At 49.0% G+C, this 12,413-nt stretch overlaps 1 protein-coding gene across 1 annotated transcript in view; it reads right to left on the bottom strand.

Moving 5' to 3' along the window:
• LOC117525873 (sodium/potassium/calcium exchanger 3-like) overlaps positions 1 to 12,413 on the bottom strand; it is a 118,096-nt gene that overhangs the window by 15,245 nt on the left and 90,438 nt on the right. The window contains exons 4-6 of the mRNA XM_034187807.1: positions 11,621 to 11,695; positions 1,956 to 2,040; positions 1,672 to 1,775 (exon numbers count right to left, since the gene is read on the bottom strand). Coding sequence (XP_034043698.1) covers positions 1,672 to 1,775; positions 1,956 to 2,040; positions 11,621 to 11,695 — 264 coding nt within the window. The remainder of the gene's footprint in view (positions 1 to 1,671; positions 1,776 to 1,955; positions 2,041 to 11,620; positions 11,696 to 12,413) is intronic.

Here is a 12,413-nt window from a genome sequence, read left to right as displayed (position 1 = left end):
TCTTCTGTTTTCCCTCCAGGTGGTGCGCTGCAGAGTCGAGGAACACCTGCTTCTCATCATCTCCTCGCACCTGACGCTCATGAGCTCCTGATCAGGAGCGGGTTAATTAAACTCCACTGAGACCTTGATCTTGCCAGAATCTTGATTCCTGGATGACTGCAGAATACTGCTTCATGGCCTCGTCTACACGGATGCTTCCAGGCATTCTTACATCTCAGCTTCCCGCAGCTCTTCTCAAGGTAATCTGGACTCGTCTATTTTCTGTAATACAGGCTCGCTGACCTTTTGGTGTTTCCAGATGCCTTCCTGTGCGGCTTCCATGCTGGGCTGCTCCTGGCTCCCACTCCACTTCCAGCACTATGTCACTTTGGAACTCGCTGCTGCGCTAAGCCCCAGAGCGCACCGCTCTGCCTCATCCAGTTAAGTTCCTGCATGACTGTGAGTTTGTGAGATTCCGCTCTCACCCTGCTCCTGTTTGTGACTGTGCATGACCAAGAACTGTTTCCAAAAACTTTATGAACTGATGTGCAGAACAACTGAGAACTCTCAAGTCGTTTCTGAAGCCAAGCCAAGCTTAACTGGAACTGTGTCATAAGACATGCAGCATCTGACCTCTGACCTTCTGAGGACAATGAACTGTGAACATTTCCTGAACAGTGAATTTTATTTCCTGAACTGTGAACGTTCCTGCCTTAAGCCTACCGTGAACTGTCAGTTGTTAAAGGCTTCCAGCGTTACAAGTGCATTCACTCACCTTCTGTTCTCCCCCTCCTAGAACATTACTCGTCCTCGGCTTTGCGCATCCTACCTGGCTCCGGTTCCAGTCCCCATATTCAGGATTCCAGCTTATTCCAGCTTCCAGCCAGGCTTAAACTGAAGCCTGGCTCGGTGCGCACTGAAGTCCACCACTACAAGCGGGCCCTGTCTCGGCTCTGCAGACATCCCCAGCGCAGCACTTTCAGTTATTAATTTACTGTAAATAAATCTCTTTTCTTTCACAAACCGTTCTCTTCTTTGCTCCCAGCGTTTGAGTCCCTCACCCGTAATGGTTTGGTCCTATCCGGACCTATAAACATGACAGCCTCATGGCTTTGGAACTACTGACAGGCCTGTACTACCAACAGAGAATGGGTTCTTGAACTGATGTAGCTCAGTGTTATTTTATTTGTTATAGAACATTCTGCATTTCCACCAGTTTTGAGTGTAACCAATGTAATCAAGGACATCATCAAAGGATGATTATGATTCATACAGAAAAAAGTCCCTTTTTGGGGGGTCCGAGCTGGTAACCGTATTTTCAGGTGAAGAACTGGTTTAGTTTTTGTTGAAACAGCTCGATTACGGGAATCGTTTTGATTCAAACCTTGTCCAGTAAGTTGAGCACAACCTCTGAAAAGTCAGTTTGAATGTGTTAACTAGCTAACTGACCAGATAAATTGATAGACAGCATTATAAGTTTTGGAACTGATGGAAGTGAGCACACTAATGTGGAATAAAAGTTCTTTTCCATGGTGGAAGTAGATGCCTAAAAACGTAGACATTGACCGACTAGTGTATTTTCTGGAGTATAAGTTGCAGTAACCCTCGAACTAGTAAAAATTACGGTAATCAGGTTAGTGCAGGTAAAGCCATAACCTCTCAGTCCCACCGTACTCTTCTTTGGCATCATACCTGACCGGCAAAGAAACCACAAACTCCAATGATACAGAGGATGTTGAAGACAGCTGAGCCCACAATGGTCCCAACACCCACGTCGCCTTTTGTGATGAACACCCCTGGGGACAGAATGTGTCAACAACTTTGTGATGAGCCTTTTAAAGTCATTAGCATATGCAATGACAGTCAAGCATGTGCAGTGCCGACAAACAGATGTCACACAGCTATCAAAAAAAACAAATAAACAACTCAGACAGTGGAAGTGATCAGGGAGGGATACAGTCCACGAGCAGCGTTACCAATGACGGATGTGAAGAGCTCAGGAGCTGAGCTGCCAGCTGCCATGAAGGTTGCACCAGCAACATCCTCGCTGAGATGGAGACGCTGTGAGAGACGCGACAAGAGAAAGAAAAATAAAGACAACTGCAATAATCAGAGGCTACAAACACTCGCCTCTGCTCCCCTCAACAGAAAATAATAACTGCTTTTTTAGTATGACGACTAAGGAAATTTACTACTGCACACCATTTCCAGATTAATCAGGAGCGTCATTACATGCAGTTTGGTAGACATTAGTGAGGGAATACCCCTTCTAATAAATTTTGTAATTCGACTGGAGATCAGCGACGCTTTTGCTCATACATAACTGTGACAATCACCAAACCACCAGCTGGAGGGACTCGAAGAAGGAGAAATTATTTTTGTAATTATTTACTTGATGTTCCAGTCATCCATGTCAACCTGAAGCAATGCATTTATTTATTTCTTCAATGGATGAACATTGGACATTTACACGCAGTTTGCACAGATTGCTTCACAAATATGACAAGCTGCCCATCTTTCCCTAAAAGTGACCTCCAGTGCTGAAAAATTAAGCCAAAGTGGAAATGCCAAACCATGTAGTTCTCTGAATTGCTATTTACAAAAGTGAGTCAATGCTCACAGACAACCATGTAAAAATGTAAATTTTGTAGCAGAAATAAACGTGTCTGCAGCCTTGTGCAAAAATGGTTTTTATCTCCATAGTAGGTTTTTCTGTTCATGGCAAATCTTTACAGATCTCATCAGTATACAGTGTATCTGGAAAGTATTCACAGCATTTCACTTTTTCCACATTTTGTTATGTGACAGCCTTATTCCAAAATGGATGAAATTCATTTTTTCCTCAAAATTCTACACACAATGTCCCATAATGACAATGTTAAAAAGTTGTTGTTGTTGTTTTGAGATTTGTACAAATTTATTAAAAAAACTAAAAAAATAACATGCACATAAGTATTTACAGTCTTTGCCATGAAGCTCAAAATTGACCTTAGGTGCATCCTGTTTCCACTGATCATCCTTGAGATGTTTCTACAGCTTAATTTGAGTCCACCTGGGGTAAAGTCAGTTGATCAGACATGATTTGGAAAGACACACACCTGTTTACATATAAGGTCCCACAGTTGACAGTCAGAGTACAAACCAAGCATGAAGTCAAATTAATTGTCTGTACACCTCCAAGACAGGCACAAATCTGGCGAAGAGTACAGAAACATTTCTGCTGCTTTGAAGATCCCAATGAGCACAGTGGCCTCAATCATCCATAACTGGAAGATGTTTGGATCCAGCAGGACTCTTCCTAGAGCTGGCCACCCGTCTAGACTGAGTGATCGGGGGAGAAGGACCTTAGTCAGGGAGGTGACCAAGAACTTGATGGTTACTCTGTCAGAGCTCCAGCATTCCTCTGTGGAGAGAGAAGAACCTCCCAGAAGGACAACCATCTCTGCAGCAATCCACCAATCAGGTCTGTATGGTAGAGTGCCAGAAGGATGCCACTGCTTAGAAACTCCGTCTGGAGTTTGCGAAAAGGTACCTGAAGGACTCTCAGACTATGAGAAACAAAATTCTCTGGTCTGACGAGACAAAGACTGAACTCTTTGGTGTGAAAGTCAGGCATCATGTTTGGAGGAAACCAGGCACCATCCCTACAGTGAAGCATGGTGGTGGCAGCATCATGCTGTGGGGATGTTTTTCAGCGGCAAGAACTGGGAGACTAGTCAGGATTGAGGGAAAGATGAAGGCAGTAATGTACAGAGACATCCTGGATGAAAACCTGCTCCAGAGCACTCTTGACCTCAGATTGGGGTGACAGTTCATCTTTCAGCAGGACAATGAACCTAAGTACACAGCCAAGATATCAAAGAAGTGGCTTCAGGACAACTCTGTGAATGTCCTTGAGTGGTCAGACCTGAATCCGATTGAGCATCTCTGGAGAGATCTGAAAATGGCTGTGCACCGACGCTCCCCTGGAGCTTGAGATGTTGGGGAAGTGTCGTGACACGGACCCACAACAGGGGGCGTTAATGAAGGGACAATGGAATAGCCAAAAAGTAACAATTTAATGTTGTGAAGGTGCACAACGTGATACAGACAGATACAAATATGTGTTATATCAATCCAACAAAAGGTGACGTGTGGCAGGCTCGAAGATAGGAGACGTCCGGTGAGAGAGAAGCCGGAACCCACACAAGCCTCACCACCAACGGACCTGAAGAACACCGGAGCCGCCAAGCCCTGCGCCCCAGGTGGCCACTGTCTTCAGCAGTCAGACCCGGTACTGCTGGCAGAAAACAGAAACAGTTCTGGATGAGTGTGAGTCCGCACACTCAGTAATCCCACAGTCTGTGTTCAGTTACGGAGGGAGAACCTCCACCTCCAATCACACACTCGTGCAGCTCCTGTCTAACCACTTATCTGGTTGGGGTGTGAAGCGAAGCCGTCGCTGATCACACCAAACGCCAATCCCACAGACAAGGCAAGCACCACAGGAAAACGGCTGCAAAAGAAGTTCAGACTATTACTCAATGTTTTGTTCAGCAGAGAAAAATTACCTGTATGGTAGACGATTTCTCGGCGAGGAGGTGGAGCTGCAGTCCGGTCTTTATAGTGGTGGTGATGGGTGACAGCTGGTGTTGAGTAATGACAGCTGTCACCTCCAGCGGCTCCGACGCCCTCTCGTGCTTGGAGCCCGCACTCCAACACGTGGGACACGTGGAAAACAGGATGGATCCGCAGTGAAGCTGGCAGCTGTAGCTTCACTGCGGCCGGGCTGAGGACCTTGGTGATGGGAAAGGGTCCGATATACCTGTCCTTCAGCTTGTGTGATTCCACTTGAAGGGGGATGTCCTTCGTTGATAACCATACCTCCTGCCCAGGCTGGTATGCAGGGGCTGGGGAACGCCGGCAGTCTGCATGGGCCTTGGCCCTCGTCCGGGCCTTCAACAGGGCAGAACGGGTAGTTCGCCACACCCGGCGGCACCTCCTGAGGTGGGCCTGGACCGAGGGCACACCGACCTCACCCTCCACAAGCGGGAACAATGGGGGCTGATACCCCAAGCACACCTCGAACGGGGAGAGGCCGGTGGCAGATGACACTTGGCTGTTGTGGGCATACTCAATCCAGGCCAGATGGGTACTCCAGGCCGTCGGGTGCGCGGAGGTAACGCAACGGAGGGCCTGCTCCAACTCCTGGTTGGCCCGCTCTGCCTGTCCGTTCGTCTGGGGGTGATACCCGGACAAGAGACTCACGGTGGCCCCCAGTTCCTTGCAAAAACTCCTCCAAACCTGAGAGGAGAACTGAGGGCCACGGTCTGAGACGATGTCCGCTGGTATCCCATGCAGACGCACGACGTGGTGGACCAGAAGGTCTGCTGTCTCCTGGGCCGTAGGGAGCTTCGGGAGGGCCACGAAATGGGCCGCCTTGGAGAACCGGTCCACTATCGTCAAGATGGTGGTGTGGCCCTGGGACGGCGGGAGGCCCGTGACAAAGTCCAGGCCGATGTGGGACCAGGGGCGATGAGGCACCGGTAGGGCTCGGAGGAGTCCTGAGGTCCTCTTGTGGTCTGCTTTGCCCCTGGCGCAGGTGGTGCAGGCCTGGACGTAGTCCCGGACGTCGGCTTCCATAGATGCCCACCAGAAGCGCTGCTGGACTACTGCCATGGTCCTACGCACCCCAGGATGACAGGAGAGTTTGGACCCATGGCAGAAGTCCAAAACTGCAGCTCTGGCCTCTGGTGGGACGTACAGCTTGTTCTTCGGGCCGGTCCCCGGGTCCGGGTTCCGTGCCAGGGCCTCCCGGACGGTCTTCTCCACGTCCCAGGTGAGGGTGGCCACAACAGTGGACTCGGGGATGATGGTTTCTGGGGGGTCTGACAGCTCGGCCCTGACTTCCTCTTCATGCACCCGGGACAGTGCATCCGACCGTTGGTTCTTGGTCCCGGGGTGGTACGTAATCTGGAAGTCAAAGCGCCCGAAGAACAGTGACCAGCGGGCTTGCCTGGGGTACAACCGCTTGGCGGTCCGGATGTACTCCAGGTTCCGATGGTCCGTGAAAACCGTGAAGGGCACCGCCGCTCCCTCCAACAGGTGTCTCCACTCTTCAAGAGCCTCCTTCACCGCCAAGTGTTCCCGATTGCCGACGTCATAATTCCTCTCAGCCGGGGTCAACCTGCGGGAAAAATAGGCACAAGGGTGGAGGACCTTATCGGACTCCCCGCTCTGGGACAGCACGGCTCTTATCCCTGAGTCAGAGGCATCCACTTCCACTGTGAACTGGCGAGTAGGATCGGGCTGCACCAGAACTGGCGCAGTCGAGAACCGGCGTTTCAACTCCCTAAACGCGGCTTCGCACCGATCCAACCAGGTGAAGGGGACTTTAGTGGAGGTCAGGGCTGTCAGGGGGCTAACTACCTGACTGTAGCCCTTAATGAACCTCCTGTAGAAATTTGCAAAGCCGAGGAACTGTTGCAGTTTCCTACGGCTTGTTGGGTGGGGCCAGTCTCTCACCGCCGCAACCTTGGCCGGATCAGGGGCGACGGAGTTGGAGGAGATTATGAACCCCAGGAAGGACAAAGAAGTGCGGTGGAACTCGCACTTCTCGCCCTTCACAAACAGCCGGTTCTCCAACAACCGCTGCAGGACCTGACGTACACGCTTGACATGAGTCTCAGGGTCCAGAGAAAAGATGAGGATGTCGTCTAGATACACAAAGACAAACCGGTGTAGGAAGTCCCGCAAGACGTCATTAACCAAAGCTTGGAATGTCGCGGGGGCGTTTGTGAGGCCGAACGGCATGACCAGGTACTCAAAGTGACCTAAGGGGGTGTTAAATGCCGTCTTCCATTCGTCTCCCTTCCGGATCCGAACCAGGTGGTACGCATTCCTAAGATCAAGTTTGGTAAATATTTGGGCTCCATGCAGGGGCGTGAACACCGAATCCAACAGAGGTAACGGGTATCGGTTGCGAACCGTAATGTCGTTCAGCCCTCTGTAATCGATGCATGGACGGAGTCCGCCGTCCTTTTTACCCACAAAAAAGAAACCAGCACCCATCGGGGAGGTGGAGTTCCGGATCAACCCGGCAGCTAACGAGTCCCGGATGTAGGTCTCCATTGATTCGCGTTCCGGACGTGAGAGGTTGTACAGCCTGTTGGACGGGTACTCAGCGCCCGGAATCAAATCGATGGCACAATCGTACGGTCGGTGCGGGGGAAGGGCGAGTGCCAGATCTTTGCTGAAGACGTCAGCAAGATCGTGGTACTCACATGGCACCGCCGTCAGATTGGGGGGGACGTTGACCTCCTCCTTAGCTATCTCACCGGGTGGAACCGAGGATCCTAAACACTCCCGGTGGCAGGTTTCGCTCCACTGCGTCACAACCCCCAGACGGCCAATCAATCCGGGGATTGTGTTTCAACACCCATGGAAAACCCAAAATCACTCGGGAGGTAGAAGGTGTTACAAAAAACACTATCTCCTCCCTGTGATTCCCAGACACCACCAAGGTCACTGGCTGTGTCTGGTGTGTGATTAATGGAAGAAGAGTGCCATCTAGTGCTCGTACCTTCACAGGGGAAGGCAGAGCCACCAGAGGGAGCCCTACTTCCTTTGCCCATCTGCTGTCCAGCAGATTCCCTTCTGACCCCGTGTCTATAAGTGCTGGGGCGTGAAGGGTTAAATCCTCACAAAGGATCATGACTGGGATTCGTGCTGATTTTCGGGGTTCCCCCGCGTGCGTGTTATGGCCCACCCTTAGCCCAGTTTCTAAGGACGGGCGTTGTAGTTTGACCGTTTGGGACAGTTCCTTTGTATGTGACCTTTAGACCCACAGAAAAAACACTCCCCGCGGGCCTGCTTCCCTTGTCTGTCCTTTGATTTCATTTTGGCCCTGCTCGTGTCCATAGCTTCGTCAGCAGAGGGAGCTGTAGCCACACGGGGCCCTCTGGCTGTGGAGCGTGGGGACGACGGCATCCTTTTGGACCCGGAAGGAAGAGGGACGGCCCGTGCCCGGTCACGCCCCCCGCCCTGCTCCCGACGGTGTTCCTCTAACCAGTTGTCTAAGCGTATAACCAGGTTGACAAGCCCGTCAAAATCCCGCGGTTCCTCCTTAGCCAGCAGGTGCTCCTTCAGGACCGGAGACAGTCCGTTTATGAAGGCGGCACGGAGTGCAACGGTATTCCAGCTGGACCTCGCAGCCGCGATGCGGAAGTCGACTGCATACTCGGCTGCACTCCGGCGCCCCTGTCGCATTGACAGTAGCATGCTCGAAGCAGTCCCGCCTCTGTTGGGATGATCAAAAACCTGTTTGAACTCCCTTACAAACCCAGCGTATGACGTCAGGAGCCGTGAGTTCTGCTCCCAGAGCGCCGTAGCCCAGGCGCGTGCCTCTCCTCGAAGCAAATTGATGACATAAGCCACCCGGCTAGCGTGTGACGCGTATATGACGGGACGCTGTGCAAAGACGAGCGAGCACTGCATCAGGAAGTCCGCGTACGTCTCAACACAACCTCCGTACGGCTCCGGAGGGCTTATGTATGCTTCAGGGGATGGTGGGGGGGGTCGTTGAACGACCAGTGGAATGTTTGTGTCTGACAAAGGATCAGCAGGAGGAGGTGCTGCAGCAGCGCCTTGATCGCGCGCCTCCACCCTGGCGGTGAGAGCCTCCATCCTCCGATTGAGGATAACGTTCTGCTCGGTGACCAGATCCAACCGAGCAGTGAAAGCGGTCAGTATTTGCTGCAGCTCCCCTAACACGCCTCCTGCTGGTGCCTGTGCACCTTGCTCTTCCATTGGCCGTTCAGGCTCGAGTTGACGCCCCTCGGGATCCATGACGCTGGCCGAGAAATCCTGTTGAGGAAGTGTCGTGACACGGACCCACAACAGGGGGTGTTAATGAAGGGACAATGGAATAGCCAAAAAGTAACAATTTAATGTTGTGAAGGTGCACAACGTGATACAGACAGATACAAATATGTGTTATATCAATCCAACAAAAGGTGACGTGTGGCAGGCTCGAAGATAGGAGACGTCCGGTGAGAGAGAAGCCAGAACCCACACAAGCCTCACCACCAACGGACCTCAAGAACACCGGAGCCGCCAAGCCCTGCGCCCCAGGTGGCCACTGTCTTCAGCAGTCAGACCCGGTACTGCTGGCAGAAAACAGAAACAGTTCTGGATGAGTGTGAGTCCGCACACTCAGTAATCCCACAGTCTGTGTTCAGTTACGGAGGGAGAACCTCCACCTCCAATCACACACTCGTGCAGCTCCTGTCTAACCACTTATCTGGTTGGGGTGTGAAGCGAAGCCGTCGCTGATCACACCAAATGCCAATCCCACAGATAAGGCAAGCACCACAGGAAAACGGCTGCAAAAGAAGTTCAGACTATTACTCAATGTTTTGTTCAGCAGAGAAAAATTACCTGTATGGTAGACGATTTCTCGGCGAGGAGGTGGAGTTGCAGTCCGGTCTTTATAGTGGTGGTGATGGGTGACAGCTGGTGTTGAGTGATGACAGCTGTCACCTCCAGCGGCTCCGACGCCCTCTCGTGCTTGGAGCCCGCACTTCAAGCAGGGCGCCATCTGGTGGTGGTGGGCCAGCAGTACCTCCTCTTCAGCGGCCCACACAACATGAGAAGTGCTGCAAAGAGGAATGGGCAAAACTGTCCAAAGATAGGAGCACCAAGCTTGTGACATCATATTCAAGAGGACTTGAGGCTGTAATTGATGCCAAAGGTGCATCAACAAAGTATTACGCAAAGGGTGTGAATACTTATGTACGTATGATTTCTTAGTGTTTTAATTTTAATAAATTTGCAAAAACAAACAAACAAACCTTTTTTCATGTTGTAATTAGGGTGTGTTGTGAGTACAATTTTAATGGAAAATTTAATTTACTCCATTCTGGAATAAAGCTGTAACAACAAAATGTGGAAAAAGTGACGTCCTTGTAATATTTTCCAGGTGCACCGTACGCTATTTTGAGTGATAAAGTTATGAACAATTAGGGGCGTGGTCATTTTGAGTGACAGCTAGTGTTTGCTGGTATGATACAGTTGGCCACCCACTAGCTGCTAAAAGTGGCTGCTACTGCAGTAGCGCTGGACTCAGCTGTAAGCGGGTTTCTATTATGCACCAAATTGTGTAGTTTGAAGTAGTAAATTGAAAATGTACTCAGTGGAAACCCGTGTATTTCTAAAAACTCTTAAGTATCGCAAAATGTAGGAGGCTTTCAGGCAATTTCAAAAAGCCATATTTCACAAACCTGCAATGGAAATACTTTTTCCACTATTACATGATGTACAGAAAGACTTTCATGACATTCTGAAATACACGGCATGGTACGTGTGGACAGAGGACGACACAGAGACCTTCTTAAACCTTATAAGAGATTAAAAAACAACTATAAAAGAGCAATATTTATTAAGACCTTCTGTCGCCATGACTATTGGAATTACAATTCTGGTGAGTGCCACACTAAAGTGACATTTGGTGCAAAGGGACAAAACCCACAGTTGCATTCCATCATTCAATGGAAACTGTAATTTTGCTATTGTTTCCTCTTTTTTTTGACGACATTGAAAATATTAACATTTGTGAAAATCTGTCATGGAAACGCAGCTACTGGTTGTCTTTTCTGACCATTTTATTACAAGTATCTTAGGTAATATGGCTTACTGGGTGGTCAACTGGACTAATGGAACATCTAAGAAGTCAGTGCTCCAGTATCTGTTGAGTGGAATTTTAGTGTTATTTAATTTGTAAGTTAGCACCATTAACATAAATGGGCAAGTACTGATATGTTGGTGATGTTAGTTGCATGCACAATCCCATTTTAATGGAAGCAATATGCTGGTCACAGTTTAGAGAAGCCACACCCAAGCCAGAAAACCATCCGTTACATGCCTGAACTGGTTACCTAGCCTGTTAGCCTGAGCTATCTTGGTAGTGTTGCAATAGGTGGGCATGTTCAGGCTTCATTCATCCTGCTCAGGGCACAATGGTCTTGGCACACACTCCACCCCTTTACCCATCAATAAGTTGGCTGGGAGTCAGGCACTATCAAGACAGCAACATCTAGAGCCGTTCCATCTGTTCTCCGAAGCCAGTGTTCAGAAACTATATGGGTGATGTCAGTGAGACTGAATGTGTGAGTTGATGGCAGCGGCTTTGACAGGTATATCTGTGCTTTTTCTCCATGTAAGAGCTGCTGTAGTAAACTGAGGGCTTCACCCTCAGGCTCAGCTCGTGTTTCACCACTACAGTCCACAGCAACATCCACAGTGCACTCAGTGCTGCTCCAGTCTGGGTCACCTTTGCCCTCACTCATGAGCAAAACCAGTCATCCAATTTACTTCATGTTTGGCTGCAAACTGCCTCAGTGCAGAATTTACACTGGAGGATTTCCATTTAAAAAAATATGTTGTAATGTGCGAGTTGCTGGTGCACTTCTCTCTTAAATGGAATGACAGATAACACTTCAACTGGTTTATTCAGTGTTTCACCAAAAAATACCCCCTATGACTAATTAAGTAACTAAATACAACCCTTTAGTGGCCGTTGTCCTACTTCATGCACAGATAACACGCCATGTCAACAGCAAGGATGGAGCTGGATGGAGCCCGTACTGTTTAATAAATCACATACCTCACAAATCTTCTCCAAAGATGGAACGAAGTAGTCATCACAGACGAGGGCCAAGGCACAGAACATGTAAACTGTCTGTGGTGAGACAGACAGCAGTAAATATAAACAAGGATCAATAAAGTAAAATGGTCTATGTTTTGAGTTGTTTCATGCACAGACACATGAACAGACAGACAGAGCTGTTGAGACAAGGATGTTACATAAACTGCTTAACTTAATAGACAACACTTCACATCCGCTACACAACCTGCTGGTCAGACAGCAGAGTGTTTTCAGACAGAGGTTCATTCAGCTCCGCTCTCGTAAGGAGTACCACAGGAAGTCATTCTGCACACAATATACAGTATAATGACCCATAATACCTCCCACCTTCCACTGCCCCCGTACCAGAAGAGAAGACTTATCTTGTTAGTGACAAAACAAAATACACAATCTAATATTAAATTACACAGTTATCATTATTGTACTATTTCATTCCATTCATGTTTTCTGAATCCAACCTCAATGTATGTTTTGACAATTCATGTAAATTGTTGCTGATACATTAGAGTTTCCTTTAGGGATCAATAAATTAATCAATATCTATCTATCTATCTAGACATACAGACAGACAGACAAACCAACCATCAGATTATTCAATCAACTGACAGACAGACCAACCAACAGATAGACTGTGTGATAAACAGATAGACAGATCCATCGACCGACAGACATGTCTACCAACAGACACATTGACAGATCAACTGATCAACAGACATATTGTTTGATCGCCTGGTTGACCAACAGAGGGACA

The sequence above is a fragment of the Thalassophryne amazonica genome, chromosome 15 (genome assembly GCF_902500255.1).
Source record: "Thalassophryne amazonica chromosome 15, fThaAma1.1, whole genome shotgun sequence".
In the NCBI taxonomy this organism is placed as follows: Eukaryota; Metazoa; Chordata; class Actinopteri; order Batrachoidiformes; family Batrachoididae; genus Thalassophryne; species Thalassophryne amazonica.
Note: the sequence above shows the minus strand (reverse complement) of the source record. Positions and strands in the feature narration are given on the sequence as shown.